This window comes from Oncorhynchus masou, chromosome 23 (assembly GCF_036934945.1).
Source record: "Oncorhynchus masou masou isolate Uvic2021 chromosome 23, UVic_Omas_1.1, whole genome shotgun sequence".
NCBI classification, from domain to species: Eukaryota; Metazoa; Chordata; class Actinopteri; order Salmoniformes; family Salmonidae; genus Oncorhynchus; species Oncorhynchus masou.
Window position 1 is genome coordinate 23,267,020 of NC_088234.1, and position 17,854 is coordinate 23,284,873.

Here is a 17,854-nt window from a genome sequence, read left to right on the forward strand (position 1 = left end):
ATTCCTTAAATATGTCTGTTAGTTTACACTACTATTCCTTAAATACGTCTTTGTTAGTTTACACTACTATTCCTTAAATACGTCTGTTAGTTTACACTACTATTCCTTAAATACGTCTTTGTTAGTTTACACTACTATTCCTTAAATATGTCTGTTAGTTTACACTACTATTCCTTAAATATGTCTGTTAGTTTACACTACAATTCCTTAAATACGTCTTTGTTAGTTTACACTACTATTCCTTAAATATGTCTGTTAGTTTACACTACTATTCCTTAAATACGTCTTTGTTAGTTTACACTACTATTCCTTAAATATGTCTGTTAGTTTACACTACTATTCCTTAAATACATCTGTTAGTTTACACTACTATGCCTTAAATACGTCTTTGTTAGTTTACACTACTATTCCTTAAATACGTCTTTGTTAGTTTACACTACTATTCCTTAAATATGTCTGTTAGTTTACACTACTATTCCTTAAATACGTCTTTGTTAGTTTACACTACAATTCCTTAAATACGTCTTTGTTAGTTTACACTACTATTCCTTAAATACGTCTGTTAGTTTACACTACTATTCCTTAAATACGTCTTTGTTAGTTTACACTACTATTCCTTAAATATGTCTGTTAGTTTACACTACTATTCCTTAAATATGTCTGTTAGTTTACACTACTATTCCTTAAATACGTCTTTGTTAGTTTACACTACTATTCCTTAAATATGTCTGTTAGTTTACACTACTATTCCTTAAATACGTCTTTGTTAGTTTACACTACTATTCCTTAAATATGTCTGTTAGTTTACACTAATATTCCTTAAATACGTCTGTTAGTTTACACTACTATGCCTTAAATACGTCTTTGTTAGTTTACACTACTATTCCTTAAATACGTCTTTGTTAGTTTACACTACTATTCCTTAAATATGTCTGTTAGTTTACACTACTATTCCTTAAATACATCTTTGTTAGTTTACACTACTATTCCTTAAATATGTCTATTAGTTTACACTACTATTCCTTAAATACGTCTGTTAGTTTACACTACTATTCCTTAAATACGTCTTTGTTAGTTTTATTCCTAGGAGGTATGGGGTTGGAGAACGATTAAGGGATTGATTTAGTATTAGTTGCTGTCTCTAACCCATATGTACCGGTATTACAAACATTGTGACCAAGGGGTTAGCACATGCTGTAACCTCTAACCTTGTGATCTCTCTGTGACCCTTCCAGATCGGTGACATGATCGTCAGTATCTGTGGTACCGCTACTGAGGGTATGAGCCACGGTCAGGCTGTCACCCTGCTGAAGAATGCCACCGGCACCATCGAGCTGCAGGTCAGTGAAAGACTAACATCATTCTCCCAACTACAGTAAGATTGTACTGGTATTTTAGCAGTAATGCATTTACAGTACAACGCATATCTGAAAACCTCTACTTCATCAGTGATAACTGTGAATACAGGTATACTGATGAAGTAGAGGTTTTCATATATACGTTGTATATGCATTGTTGCTAAAAGATCAGTATAGTCTTGTATCCAAGGTTGCGTACTGTGGAGATTGAGATACCCTTAATTGATATATTATCCATTATCGGTAGCTTGAGCATGTACAGTATAAAGCTCTGTTTTGTTTTATGTGCTTGCTGTCATCTACGTCAAGTTGTCTGTAAATGTTGATGATGAAATTGTTCTATATTGCAGTGCTCGAAAATGAGCTGATGAACTGAACAAACTAAACTAAATTACCTTTTCATGTATCATTTGTCTTGCAACAACAAAACCCAACAGGTGGTAGCAGGGCGTGATACCACAGTGACCGGCCCGTCTCAGGAGCAGACAGCTGCCGGACTCTCAGTCTCCAGCCTTACTGCTACTAGCATCTTCCACGACGACCTGGGGTATGTACGCGCACACACACCTGTTGTTTGTCGAAACCCGTACAAGGCCTGAGAAACATTTCCCTCCGTTCTACAGACCTCCTCAGTATAAGACCATTACCCTGGCCAGGGGCCCAGATGGCCTGGGCTTCAGCATTGTTGGTGGCTTTGGAAGCCCACATGGAGACCTGCCCATTTATGTGAAAACCGTGTTTGGGAAGGTTAGGGGAAATCTAATTTTCTTCGCTAAATGATGTTTCATAGAGAAAGTCAGTATTAGTATGTTATATCGATTAAATATATTCCTTTTGAATGTACATTTATGACAGTTGTAATTGTGGTAACCTGTGTGGTAACCTGTGTGGTAACCTGTGTGGTAACCTGGCGTGTCTGTTCTCCAGGGGGCAGCGTCAGAGGACGGGCGTCTGAAGCGGGGGGATCAGATTATGGCTGTTAACGGACAGAGTCTGGAGGGGGTCACCCACGAGGAGGCCGTGGGCATCCTGAAGAGGACCAAGGGAACAATTGCCCTCACTGTGCTCTCCTAGACACACACACACACACCTCACCCTACACGCATAGACAAAGCCTTGGATCTTGGTGTAGACACACACTCACCCTAATATACTGTATATGTATTGAAATGTGAACACACCCATTCCTAAACTCTAACATGCTGACCAAACCGGACGCGCGCAAATTGATTTTGTTCACCCACACCAGAAGCGATCAGAACACACAGGTTGAAATATCAAAACAAACTCTGAACCAATTATATTAATTTGTGGACAGGTCGAATAGCATTAAACATTTATGGCAATTTAGCTATCTCGCTTGCTAGTTAATTAGTTAGTTTCTCGTCATATCTCCTCCTTTCTTTTGGCTTCTTTTTCTTCATTGGACTTTATATGGTGGTTGGCAACCAACTTTACGGTGCATTACTACAACCGACTGGAGTGGGGACCTCAGTTAATCTTTCAATCACCCACGTGGGTATATGCTCCTAAACACCGATGAGGATAAAGAGGCAGGACTTGCAGCGCGTTGAGCTTGACAAATAGAGCCAACTTCTATTTTAGCGCCTGGCCACGCAGACTCTAGCTGTTGCGCGCAAGCAGGGTGGGTGCATTGATTGAATGAACAGGTATGTGTACATTTATTTTGCAACCTTCGCAAGAAGGTTACAAGAAGCTACTGCAGGTAGACTGAAATATTCACTGGACAATGTGGCTCAGATCTATTATACTCTAGTTTTCTATGCTCAGACATGGACTGTGTTATTATGATATTTAGGGTTAAGGGCCCTTTTAAGCAATATCTGAAAAATATTGGTAGAATAAGACCATTATTTAAAGCTTATGCTACTGTAAACTGCTGTCCATCCTCTTCTATAGTGAAGTCACTGTCGTATTTAAGTCTAGACTCTAGACTGATTTAACATTTGAATAACGTTTTGTTTGTGACGCAAACCACCTTTTCAGGTGTGAAATGATCTTAAAGCTTTGGTTTCTTGGTCAGACGTTCTACAGACCAAGTATCTAAGTGTGTGTACATGGTCACACACTCAGGGAACGGAGAGGGTGCGTATGAGACGTAGTGTAGTTTTACTAATGCAGATGTGAAGTATTGTTTCACAGTATTTTACCGTTCAAGTATTACCTATTTTTATGGTCATTGTCTGCCATGACCGTACTTTATCATAATATGATAGTAGGTGAAGAAAACCAGTTAATATGGTCCATCTCAGCTGTCTCCAACCTGGAGAGTTATTGCAGCCTTTTACTCAAACCTAGCACTAAGCACAGCTGTTTCACATACTCAACCGTTGACAGTTTTCAGTATGGACAACAATTAGCCGAATCAATTGTGTTGGGCTGGAACAAAAGCCTGTACACCCGGTCACTCTCCAGGAAGTTGGAGCTTCCTAATTAATTTCAAACCATTAGCTAGATACCCCATGTTCTAGTTTCACAACAATGAATCCCCTTTTTAACATGGCGTCAGTCACTCTTGCAGATGTAGGGTCTTAATTTGAGCCAGTTTGCGACAGCAGGAAAATAATCCTGCAGCAACAGGAAATGTGAATTATTATGTGGGATTATAATTATGGACATTTTTTTTAGGGGATTCCAAGTGGAAATAACACACTTCAGAAGCCCTTTTAAACCTCAAATACACAACATGTTTAAAATGTCAGGACAGTTCTCCAGCAACAGGGTGATCAAATTAAGATCCTATATTACAAAACATGTGTACCTAGTTAAGTACATCCAGCACAGTATTGAGTTGTTCAGAGGCTGAATTAATAAAAGTTACCTTCAAGCCCCAGTTATTGATTGGTTTTATTTGAGTAATGTCATAGAGTCCATAGGCTTTTCATTACTGTGCCTAACTGTTTTTGTAACAGTTAACAGGCAATTCTATTGAGAATATCCACCAAGCGGTGGTTGTTATTGGAGGCTTACGGCGTCACACAAGACCTGCACATCTGACTAATATATCATGTGGATTCAGGATTTATGAGGATGTGAGGTGCGAATGTGGCTCATGCAGCTGATATATTATTAGCTAGAGGCTATACCTACTGTAAGATTAAAAGGAATGGCTCCAAACCCACACATCTAAGCAGAAAATGTACAGTATATAAAATCTGATACTTTCTTAGATATCTAAAGGATAGTAATGTCATACATAATACAGTTAGTTCATCCTTAGTCATGTTCTTTAGGCACCAAATGGAAGAAATTTGACTACTTAGACCTTTCCAATGTGAAACGAATGTTCCTTTTCTGTTGCAAAATGTAAAGATTTTTGGATGAGAGCCCAAATGAACAAACCCAGGTTGTTCTATGGAGCTTTTTCAGAGTGAGAGTAGAGAAAGGATCTCTGTTTAGATTTACTGTAGGATGTCCACACAGACAGCTGTTTCACAGTATAGCATGTGGTCTGTGTGAGGTCCTCCTACACATGAAATCCTTTTCTTAAGCTACAGTAGTTTAAAGAAAAAAAACAGAAGTGTTCAATTACCATGGGAAGTCAAGCGGACCGGTTGAAAGGGTGAAACCCAGGGCAGCATCTTTCGCTGGGGACGGGAGGGATGTGACCCCCCCCTCCCCATGTTCTGAAATTGCATTTTTGTCCACCCAAGTTTCATAATTGCACTATGATACAAAAAGAGGCATCTGTGTGCTTTTGGACCATGCGGACGCCTCAGAGCAGTCAGGTAGGCTGTTTGGTGTAATGAGCTGGCTGGATTTAGGAACACATGTACACCTGCACAGAGCGTGCAAGTTGTAAAAGCAACTCGTTTTCACCAGTTGGTGTACCATTAGATCTAGCCAAAAGTTGGCTAACATTAGTGAGCTTTAGCCATTAGTTTTGCCTCAATCACACTAGATCTGAATCAAACAATGAAATTGAAGACTGATATTCTGATGTTTTTATTAGAGTCAGTATAGCAATATAAAGTTATTGTGCTTTCAGTTTCACTAGCTAATTCCCTACTTTTCACACTGACAAGGTATAAACAGCTCTACAGGCTTCACTGTCCTGGTGCACAGTCAGTACACAACACTATGCTCATCATGTCTTCGCAGGATCAGATTGTGACCAGTGTCCCAGCAGGGTCAGACAGCCAGGGAAGACCAGTCTACGGAGCTCAGGTGAATTTTGCAGTATATTATAACAACCAGTGAATGGATACAAAGTTCCATCTTGAGTTGATGGATGGGCTACAGTTTGGGATCCGGGAATAATGGTCATTTCAATTATTGAACCATTAATACTATTCTTGGATCATTTAATGTTTAAATGTATACCAAGGTAATTCTTTGTCATGCCTCATCTGAGCAGGATCAGATGGTAGCAGGCATCTCAGCAGGGTCAGGCAACCAGGGAAGACCAGTCTGTTATGGCGCTACGGTGAACATTTGCAGATGCAACACTATTATTTCTGTGCAGCAAACACTGGACAAGCCAGAAGCGTCCAAGAATGAAACTACTGTACTTTATTAAGGCAGTCTGACAAACCTCTAAAGTTGATTTTGGGGCAGGGTAGCCTAGTGGTTAGAGTGTTGGACTAGTAAACGAAAGGTTGCAAGTTCAAATCCCCGAGCTGACAAGGTACAAATCTGTCGTTCTGCCCCTGAACAGGCAGTTAACCCACTGTTCCTAGGCCGTCATTGAAAATAAGAATTTGTTCTTAACTGACTTGCCTAGTTAAATAACGGTTAAATAAAGGTAAAATAAATAAAAATAAATAAAAAATCCAAACTGTATCAAGGGTTGGAGGCTTTTCCTAATGACACAAAACATGTAAAACAACAACGTGACCTGGGAGACTATTGATGATGATGTATGAACACATATGTTAGAATGCCCAGTCATGTTCATATCATCTCAGACATACATTACTGCAGTTTAAGACCATCCATAGAACGTACTAGATGTCCGTCAAACTGAATATCAGGCACTCAGAAATGTTATTCCTCTGCTGGAGGTGTAAAACACAAGAGGACATATTTTCATTTGTTACGGTCTTGTAATGAATTCTGGCAAAGAGTATGCTATTTTATCTCAGCATGTCTACAGCTTCTCCCTTCTCCCTGTTTTTCTTTGCTTGGAAATGTTGATACTGGAGACTTATCAGAAAAAACTGTGTAACCTTGCATTTATAGCAGCTAAGAAATGCATTGCCATTAATTGGAGGGTTGGTTATCCTCCTGCGTCAAAATTGATGTCAAGGTAATTATCACAGAATTGTATTTATTACAAGATTAAAAGTGTACTGTGCAACTTCCATATGGTCTGGGTGCCTTATATGGAATGCTGTACGACAAATGGAGTTTGTATTGAAGTCATGCTCATGTCAGGGGATATACCTATTTAGGCAATCTCTAGCAGCTGGGCTGCTCAGTCCTGGCCCTGGGAGTCTGCTGTACTGTTGGTTGTCACTCTGGCCATGGCCTAACACACCTGAAACCAATAATGAATGTTTCACTAAGATCCTAAAGATGAGTGAGGTGTGTTGTTGGGGCGCTGCAGGGCGGTGGACCCCTAGGGGCAGGATGGGGCAATCCAGCTATATTGTGTGCAACTAAAAATATCTCTACATTGCTATTAAGCCTATGATAGGAATTACAGTGTCCTCTTTAATTATTCGGTCAGTGAAGCATTTTTTTCTTCTTTTGCCCCTATACTCAAAGTTTGGATTTGAAATCAAACAATGACTATGAAGTTAAAGTGCAGACAGTCAGCTTTAATTTGAAGGTATTTTTATCCATATTGGGGGAACCGTTTAGAATTTTAGAGCACTTTCTGTACATAGCCCCCCCCCCCCAAAAAAAAGTATTGGGACAAATTCACTTGTATGTGTATTAGAGTAGAAAAAGTTAAGTATTTGATCCCACATTCATAGCACGCAATGACTACATCAAAATTGTGACTCTAGACATTTTTGGGGTGCATTTGGTGTCTGTTTTGGTTGTGTTTCAGATTATTTTGCCCAATAAAAATTCATGGTAAATAAAGTGTGTCATTTAGGAATCACTTTTATTGTAAATAAGAATAGAATATGTTTCTAAACACTTACAGATAATCCTGAATAAATCGTGAATGATGATGAGTGAGAAAGTTAGATTGACAAATATCATACCCCCAAGACATGCTAACATTGCACCATTACAATAACGGGAGGTTAGCATTTTTTGGGGGGGGGGGGGTATATGTGTGCGTCTATAACTTTTTCACTCATCGTTATTCACAATCCATAATCATGGTAGCATCCACATGCATGTAGAAGTGTTTAGAACCTTATTATATTCTTATTCATAATAAATGACCCAAAATTGACCCCAAACAGGTCATTAGATTGTTAGAATTAAAAAATTCTGAGGGAGGACCCCCTGCCAAGTTATGTCCCAACCACCTCTAAAACCAAATTTTCGCCCCTGATGAAACCTTTGTAAGAGGTCTCTGGCTGGGTTTTTCTCTTCACAGTGTTGGAGTGTCAAAAAGTGTGACTTGTTACTGTGGCTAGAGCTGTGTGTGTGTGTGTGTGTGTGTGTGTGTGTGTGTGTGTGTGTGTGTGTGTGTGTGTGTGTGTGTGTGTGTGTGTGTGTGTGTGTGTGTTGTTTGCTGTCATGCTATTGCTAAGCTAAGGCATTGTCTGTGCTTACTGACTCAGAATTCAATGGAAGAACCACCCCAAGACACCCAGAACTAAGTAATCTCCTACAAAACCAAGTGACATGTTTCCTTTTTCAAAACAGCCAAATGTAAACAAATACTCCAATCACCAATTGTCTCTTTCCAAGTGGAAAACTTCCCTTTTTTGCTATCCAAATCATTTTATTGTCAATTTGGTTCTTCTGTATCTTGGAATCATAACCATAGATAGCGCCATTCAAAAAAGAACAATGCTGCCTTAAAATTCAATCAGAAATTCTGGAATATGAGGTTCTGACTGGAAGTAATGATTTGTCATTTCATCACTGACTTTTCACATTTTCAACCTAAAGATAAATCAAAGCCATTTTTGACCATATAAATCTTTAACCTTGTTGATATATAGTAGGTAGCTGGTTTGACCAATTGTCAACATTAGCAGACTATTGGTCCGAGGAATATTTGAAGGCCTCAACAATCGCCTTTACCACCACACAAACGTGCAATACATCACATTGACTTTACAATAGTCAAAGCGACAATAGTGTAAACGTGTGAATTTGCAGCATGATTAGGACCTTTCCTCGCTGTATTGCTAGCTAGTATTGTAGCCTACAGCTGTTAGCCCAGTGCCACAACTCAAGAACCCGACACATGCAATAGACAGCTGAGCTATCCCAAGCACCTGCTGTTTTAATTGCCTGTGGGGTTGTGTGTTAGTTACCTAACCTCTCCAGACTCAAGAAACATGAGCTGGCTGACGAGAGGATTGGCTTGTCTGGGCTAGTTCCTGAGCAGTGAGATCAGATGCGGGCGACCAGGTTACGCTTAGCTGAGCAAGGTCAGATTTCATTAGTTAGTTCTGTCAGGTGTTTTCAGACCTCTAATCTTGAGGAGTACAAGCCCTGTGCTATATTTTGTGTAGATCCAGTGTCATCAAGAAGGGAATAGGGAGGATTAGACCATGTGAAAATTAAGCTAGACGTATCTCGACATGAGACCACTTATGATCCAGAAAAGTCAGACAAAGTTTGAATTTGGAATGAAGTTAGAAGGGTACAATAGGGTCAAAACTATAAATAATAGTCAATAGTCACTTCCACATATCCCCCAACAGAGAATCGTCAACCCCTGACTAATGCTTCCACCCCTGGGCTTTAGTCTTTGGTTGTGAAGCCAGGGTTTGCCAGTTGTTCAAACACCTACTACAGTATCATGTTGTGGTGTGACTATGCGTTGGTCATTGAGAGGTTAAGCAAACAGAAACCAGCAGCCACTGCCAACAAGTGGTTCATGATGACACAACTAACATGCCAAGGTAGGGTATCTCACGCTACATCACCCCTTCTCATGACATTTCAGTTTATTGCCACTGTATGAGTATTTCCTTGCATAGCTGGAATACCGAGGGCATGTGGTGGGATGGTGGAATGGATAGAGAACAAAGAACTATGCTTTCCATTGTTACAGCAGTTTGGTTATGGAATTCAATCATTTCATGGGAACCCTGTAGCTGAAGGGTGCCTTCACAAGGTTGTCAGGAGCATTAACATAATGATAGAATATTTTTGTCATGACACAGTAGTCATTCATGTAGCAAGTATTTACCTATGACATCCACGTCGTCTTATTGACTGCAAAGACATACTGTTCAGTTTTCAAATCTGTTTTCACACTTTTCACACCCTGTGTTTAGTCTTATGAAAAACTATCCTTATAGATGTTAGTGGCTAAATTCAATGTTTGGAAAAGGCTACATTAAATCAAGATCAGCAGTGTGGAGTCAGCATGTCAACAAACATAGCAAGATTGATGTTTGTTTTGTCCTGTTTGAGAGCAAAATGTATAATTCAGAAATATAAAACGGCATAACATTTGATCTGGTTAACCAATAAGTGGATGGGGTAGACAGTGGATCGGCACAGTCTATGCTGACAAGCAGCCAAAGTTTTTAATTGATGGCATTTAGTTGTTGAAGAGGCCAGTACAGACAATGAATCAAGAGGGCAATTAACTTTAGCTCCATAACAAATGGTTTCTCTACCGTTTCCTGTAGTGTAGGCATTTCCTCATTTTAAAATGTTGTCGTCATAATGGTATTCTGGAAACACTATACTTGAAGGTTGTTAGGAATCATACTGCAACACTCGCTGGTTCCCTAAAGGAACTTGTACCATGCTTCAAGTAAAGTGCTACTTGCCTGCTACAATAGACAAATAACTTTTGCAGAGCGTGAGACACTAATTTCATTGAAACCTGAGCGTAAGTGTGCTGGCTCCCTAGTCACTACTCTGATACAAAGCACATTTTCATGTCTGCGTGATCTCAAAAATGTCGTAACGTATAAAAAAAACCTGCCACTCGGAACACTGATACATGTTTGCACACAGGGACATGAATGATTGAACAAATGCCTAAACATGGTGTGAAAAGATTAAACGATGGGCGCACTCATGCACAAGGAAGCGGTTTCTATCTTGTGCATGGATCTGACTTCTACATTACATAAAAGGCCTTATTGTGTCGGCTACACCGAGGGAGACAGTCTACCAACCGGTTGATCAAGTTACACCTTCCTGGGTTGACACTTTCAAAGGGTCAAAGGTCATCGCTTACTGAGCCATAGTTCATTCTAATATATGAACAGACAAACTAACGAACATACACAGAAAAAATATATAAATATGTAATGTTTTGGTCTCATATCTCATGAGCTGAAATAAACGATTCCGGAAATGTTCCATATGCACAAAAAAACGTTTTTGTCTTTTGAGCTTCTAGTCATGAAATCTATGCAGCCTATTCAATCTCTTTTTATAGCTACTGTTTACAGGCCTCCTGGGCCAAATACAGCATTCCTCACTGAGTTCCCTGAATTCCTATCGGACCTTGTAGTCATGGCAGATAATATTCATATTTTTGGGGACTTTAATATTCACATGGAAAAGTCCACAGACGTCATCGACTCAGTGGGTTTTGTCCAACGTGTCTCCGGACCTACTCACTGCCACAGTCATACTCTGGACCTAGTTTTGTCCCGTGGAATAAATGTTGTGGATCTTAATGTTTTTCCTCATAATCTTGGACTATCGGACCACCATTTTATTACGTTGGCAATTGCAACAAATAATCTGCCCATGACCCCAACCAAGGACCATCAAAAGCCGTGCTATAAATTCTCGGACAACCCAAAGATACCTAGACTGCCCTTCCAGACTCCCTCCAGCTACACAAGGAAGTCAGAGTATAAAAATCGGTTAACCACCTAACTGAGGAACTCAATTTAACCTTGCGTAATACCCTAGATGCAGTCGCACCCTTGAAAACAAAAAAAAGATTTGTCATAAGAAACTTGCTCCCTGGTATACAGAAAATACTAGAGCCCTGAGAAGCAAGCTTCCAGAAAACTGGAAATGGTGCTACACCAAACAGAAAGTTTTCCGACTAGCTTGGAAAGACACTGCTGTGCAGTATCGAAGAGCCTTCACTGCTGCTCGATCATCCTATTTTCCCACATTTATATCATGATCATTAGAAAGCAAATTACAGTCTCTTTAAATCTGCGTATTTCTCCAAAGCTCAATTGTCTTGAGTTTGGACAACACTGCCAGGACCTAGTATCAAGAGAGATACTCAAGTTTTTTAACACTATATCTCTTGACACATTGATGAAAATAGTCATGGCCTCTAAGCTTCAAGCTGCATACTTGACCCTATTCCAACTAAACTACTGAAAGAGCTGCTTAATGTGCTTGGCCCTCCTATTTTGAAAATAATAAATGGCTCCCTATCCACCGGATGTGTACCAAACTCACTAATGTGGCAGTAATAAAGCCATTCTTGAAAAAGCCAAACCTTGACCCAGAAAACATAAAAAACTATCGGCCAATATCGAATCTCCCATTCCTCTCAAAACGTTTTTAAAAAGCTGTTGCGCAGCAACTCATAGACTTCCTGGAGACAAACAATGTATACGAAATGCTTCAGTCTGGTTTTAGACGGCATCATAGCACTGAGACTGCAATCGTGAAGGTGGTAAATGACCTTTTAATGGCGTCAGACCAAGGCTCTGCATCTGTCCTCATGCTCCAAGACCTTAGTGCTGCTTTTGATACCATCGATCACCACATTCTTTTGGAGAGATTGGAAACACAAATTGGTCTACACGGACAAGTTCTGGCCTGGTTTAGATATTTTCTGTCGGAAAGATATCAGTTTGTCTCTGTGGATGGTTTGTCCTCCTGTAAATTTTGGTGTTCCTCAAGGTTCCGTTTTAGGACCACTATTGTTTTCAATATTTATTTTACCTCTTGGTGATTTCATTCGGAAACATAATGTTAACTTTCACTGCTATGCAGACAATACACAGCTGTACATTTCGATGAAACATGGCGAAGCCCCAAAATTGCCCTCCCATGAAGCCTGTGTTTCAGACATAAGGAAGTGGATGGTGGCACATTTTTTGCTTTTAAACTCAGACAAAACAGAGATACTAGTTCTAGGTCCCAAGAAACAAAGAGATCTTCTGTTGGATCTGACAATTAGTCTTGATGGTTGTACAGTCGTCTCAAATATAACTGTGAAGGACCTCGGCGTTACTCTGGACCCTGATCTCTCTTTTGAGGAACATATCAAGACTGTTTCAAGGACAGCATTTTTCCATCTACGTAACATTGAAAAAATCTAAACCTTTCTGTCTAAAAACGATGCAGAAAAATATATGCATGCTTTTGTCACTTCTAGGTTAGACATCTGCAATGTTCTACTTTCAGGCTACCCAGATAAAGCACTAAATTAACTCCAGTTAGTGCTAAACACGGCTGCTAGAATCTTGACTAGAACCAAAAAAAGTGATCATATTACTCCAGTGCTAGCCTCTCTACACTGGTTTCCTGTTAAGGCTAGGGCTGATTTCAAAGTTTTACTGCTAACCTACAAAGCATGACATGGGCTTGCTCCTACCTATCTTTCCGATTTGGTCCTGCCTTACATACCTACAGGTACGCTATGGTCACAAGACACAGGCCTCCTTATTGTTCCTATAAATTGTAAGCAAACAGCTGGAGTCACGGCTTTCTCCTATAGAGATCAATTTTTATGGAATGGTCTCCCTATCCATGTGAGAGACGCAGTTTCGGTCTCGACCTTTAAGTCTTTATTGAAGACTCATCTCTTCAGTAGGTCCTATGATTGAGTGCAGTCTGGCCCAGGGATGTGAAGGTGAACGGAAAGGTACTGGAGCGACGAACCACCCTTGCTGTCTCTGCCTGGCCAGTTCGTCTCTCTCCACTGGGATTCCCTGCCTCTAACCCTATTATGGGGGCTGAGTCACTAACTTACTGGTGCTCTTCCATGCCATCCTTAGGAGGGGTGTGTCACTTGAGTGGGTTGAGTTACTGACGTGGTCTTCCTGTCCGGGTTGGCGCCCCCCTCGGGTTCATGCCGTGTGGGAGATCTTTGTGGGCTATACTCGGCCTTGACTCAGGGAGGTAAGTTTGTGGTTTGAAGACATCCCTCTAGTGGTGTGGGGGCTGTGCTTTGGCAAAGTGGGTGGGGTTATATCCTTTCTGGTTGGCCCTGTCCGGGGGTATTGTCGGACGAGGCCACAGTGTCTCCCGACCCCTCCTGTCTCAGCCTCCAGTATTAATGCTGCAGTAGTTTGTGTCGGGGGGCTAGGGTCAGTCTGTTATATCTGGAGTATTTCTCCTGTCTTATCCAGTGTCCTGTGTGAATTTAAGTATGCTCCTTCTCTCTCTCTCTCTCTCTCTCTCTCTCTGTCTCGCTGTCTCTGTCTCCCTGTCTCTCTTCTCTCGGAGGACTTGAGCCTTAGGACCATGCCTCAGGACTACCTGGCCTGATGACTCCTTGCTGTCCCCAGCCCACCTGGTCGTGCTGCTGCTCCAGTTTCAATTGTTCTGCCTGCGGCTATGGAACCCTGATCTGTTCACCGGATGTACTACCTTGTCCCAGACCTGGTGTTTTTCGACTCTCTACCGCTGTCTCTAACTGAATGATTGGCTATGAAAAGCCAACTGACATTTACTCCTGAGGTGCTGACCTGTTGCACCCTGTACAACCACTATGATTATTATTATTTTACCTTGCTAGTCATCTATGAACATTTGAACATCTTGGCCATGTACTGTTATAATCTCCACCCGGAACAGCCAGATGAGGACTGGCCACCCCTCAGAGCCTTGTTCCTCTCTGGGTTTCTTCCTAGGTTCCAGCCTTTCTAGGGAGTTTTTTACATCTGCATTGCTTGCTGTTTGGGGTTTTAGGCTGTTTTCTGTATAGCACTTTGTTACATCGGCTAACGTAAAAAGAGCTTTATGAATAAATTTGATTTGATTTTTAGTTGATTATATGTTATGCACAAATTTGTTTACATTCCTGTTAGTGAGCATTGCTCCTTTGCCAAGATAATCCATCCACCTGACAAGTCGGGCATATCAAGAACCTGATTAAACATTATGACCATTACACAGGTGCACCTTGTGCTTGGGGCAATAAAAGACCACTTCAAAATGTGCAGTTTTGTCACACAACACAATGTCACAGATGTCTCAAGTTGAGGGAGCATGCAATTGGCATGCTGACTGCAGAAATGTCCACCAGTGTTGTTGCCAGACAATTTAATGTTAATTTCTTTACTATAAGCTATCTCTAACGTCGCTTTAGAGAATTTGGCACTACATCCAATCGGCCTCACAACAGCAGACCAAATGTAAGCAAGCCAGCCCAGGACCTCCACATCTGGTTTACTCGCCTTCATCTGAGACCAACTACCCGGACAGATGATGAAATTGAGGAGTATTTATGTCACATGTATGACGTCGGATGGTAGAGTGGTTTGCTGATGTCAACCTTTTGAACAGAGTTCCCCATGGTTGCGGTGGAGTTATGGTATGGGCAGGCATAAGCTACGGACAACAATCACAATTTCATTTTATCGATGGCAATTTGAATGCACGGAGATACAATAATGAGGCCCATTGTCGTGGCATTCATCCACCGCCATCACCTCATGTTTCAGCATGATAGTGCATGGCCCCATGTCGCAAGGAACGGTACATGATTCCTGGAAGCTGAAAATGTCCCAGTTCATGTTCATTGAACAACCGTCCTGTCTGGTGAAGCAATCGTTTGTCCTTCCTACGCGGTGCCTATATATTGCCTGTGGGTTTATTACTCAGTGCTCTTAATGAAGTACCGTCTCAGAGATTAGTGGAGGCACGTGCTTGCACAATCCTTCGTATTGTTGAAGTCGGCATACATTTTTTAATCTGAAAGGTCTTGCTCACTCAACACAAAGGACTAACTGTGTACAGTTCAGGTGACGACTGTTGACATATGATGCATGAACCTAGTCATTTTGGATGACATACGTACCTATTACACCATGCTTTGATAAGCTTTTGACAAGGTAAGTATCAACATTGTTTAATGAATGTATTCAATGACTAATAAAGTCAGACAATGAGGATTTATGAGTACTTATCATTTCTGTTGCCTACATTGACTGTCATTGGTAAACAAGTTGGCGGTTTCTAACAACTTCTTCAGTGCAAAATCCTCAGCAGTACACTGAACCCCATTACACTGGCTAAATAACATTACATGACAGTACATCTGCAAAACAGTTCTTTATGGGTTCATGTCCTCATTTTCCCACCCCGGTGTCACATTTCGACCCAGACAGAGCGAAGAAAGAAGAGGAGTAAAATACACTTTCTTTGTGTCCTCATTTTTTATTCTAATAACATAGATGATATAATATGTTTCAGTGAGGCATCGTAATAAACAAACACAGTTGTGAAAGCCATACTTGACAAGGACATTAAATGCTATGATTCATGATTTTACAAAAGCTTATTTCTACTTGGGATATGGTTTAAAGGGGTGATCTGGGATTGGTACATACATTTTTTGACTTTTATATACAGAATAGCCATTGATTCTTGAAAAATGTACGTATAATTTGATTAGCTTGTTTGAATCCCAGATTCCCCCTTTCAGCTCTGCTAGATGTACGTGTCTTGCCTGTTAAATAGAGATGGGAGGTAACCAAATGAACCACAACATCACTGAGCGGCCTTGTCCCCTAACCTATGTTTACTAAACATAGCGGGTTGGAGGAAATTTGTTTAGAAAGACAAAGCCCTCCCAAGTCCTCCCATGTGTACTAATATATTTGTCTTATATAATACAATGTGTGTGTGTGTGTGTGTGTGTGTGTGTGTGTGTGTGTGTGTGTGTGTGTGTGTGTGTGTGTGTGTGTGTCAAATATTGAGTTGTCTGGGCAGGTTCTGTTTGAGATGGTTAGTGTTTCATTAAGGTGTTGACAAAGCATTATGTTGCAACAGGACCAATGTTTGCATGAAATCTCTGTCTTCAACATGAATAGTATTTCAATCTGGATTTCTACCTATAAAATAATCTTCAAACATCCCATGTGTACAACATATATATTACACATCAAAGTGGGTTTGTTTGAAAATGGGAAACATGCACAGGCCTATGCAGGTGCTTATTGGGTAAAAACAATAAACCTTTAACACAACACAAACAGGTAATACGATTAACAAGTGAGCTTGTTGTTAGTAATGACACTGATTCAGATGAGACCTTGTTGACAGTATGAGCATCTGTGGAGCATCTACAGATGGACTATTCAAATAAAGTGTGACCTTACTTCATCCCAAACTATCTGTTGATTAGCACTTGCTTGCTAAGGTTACGGTTAAGGTTAGGTTTAAAATAAGAGTTAGGGTAAGTGTTAGGGCTAGGATTAGGATAAGAGTTAAATCAAATCAAATTGTATTTGTCACATACACAAGGTTGGCAGATGTTAATGCGAGTGTAGCGAAATGCTTTTGCTTCTAGTTCCGACCATGCAGTAACATCTAACAAGTAATCTAACAATTTCACAACAACTACCTTAAACACACAAGTGTAAAGGAATTAATACGAATATGTACATTTAAAAATATATATGGATCAGCGATGGCCGAACGGCATAGGCAAGATGCAGTTGATGGTATAGAGTACAGTATATACATATGAGATGAGTAATGTAAGGTATGTAAACATTATATAAAGTGGCATAGTATAAAGTGACTAGTGATACATTTATTACATCCAATTTTTTATTTTTAAAGTGGTTAGAGATTGAGTCAGTATGTTGGCAGCAGCCACTTAATGTTAGTGATGGCTGTTTAACAATCTTTAACGACCCAGGGTCTCGAGCTTAATGACGAGTTTGGAGGGTACTATGGTGTTTAAATTTAAAAAAATATACAGATGGCTTTAGAAAACAGAAGCTGGGTTACAAAAATGTAGCATGTGTGTCAGGGAGGGTGGGGTGTAAGAGACAGTGTAATGTTGTGCTCAACATAAATAACACACACACTTGTACCTTGTTATTATCTCATGTTTCTTAAGGATATATACTTTATATATCAAGCAGTGCTTTATATTTTTGAATGTGTCATACATACACATTTAGTCAGTTAAGGAAATAGACAGGCGATGGAAAAATGTGTTTGTTTCTCCGCCAACTTTCATAAGATACAATCTCCCTTTTCGGGTTTGTTCTATTGAAAAATAGTTATCCACCAGGAGGATCTCAAATGACACATCCATTCAGTCAGTAATGGTTCACTGTTTTAGCAAGATGTCTGAAGATCATATTACCTACAGCAACACATCCATTCCTATGCCAAGAAGACTGGACAAGTTGTGGAGTGATACATTGTGACAGGTTGAAAACCCCTCTCTACATCTATACATTGGAATAGTCTAA

At 40.3% G+C, this 17,854-nt stretch overlaps 1 protein-coding gene and 1 long non-coding RNA gene across 5 annotated transcripts in view; both read left to right on the forward strand.

Moving 5' to 3' along the window:
• LOC135510602 (multiple PDZ domain protein-like) overlaps nt 1-4,212 on the forward strand; it is a 69,812-nt gene extending 65,600 nt beyond the window's left edge. For 3 of the 4 annotated variants that reach the window (XM_064931642.1, XM_064931643.1, XM_064931645.1), the window contains 4 exons: nt 1,236-1,340; nt 1,796-1,905; nt 1,982-2,105; nt 2,286-4,212. In XM_064931642.1, the coding sequence (XP_064787714.1) occupies nt 1,236-1,340; nt 1,796-1,905; nt 1,982-2,105; nt 2,286-2,432 (486 nt within the window). In that variant the 3' untranslated portion in view covers nt 2,433-4,212. The remainder of the gene's footprint in view (nt 1-1,235; nt 1,341-1,795; nt 1,906-1,981; nt 2,106-2,285) is intronic. The other variant, XM_064931644.1, reaches the window with a different exon arrangement.
• A 5,075-nt stretch (nt 4,213-9,287) lies between these two features.
• LOC135509944 (uncharacterized) lies at nt 9,288-14,559 on the forward strand. The gene is made up of 3 exons (XR_010451026.1): nt 9,288-9,367; nt 13,415-13,538; nt 13,866-14,559. It is a non-coding gene; the product is annotated as an uncharacterized LOC135509944 (long non-coding RNA).
• Nucleotides 14,560-17,854: the final 3,295 nt, after the last annotated feature.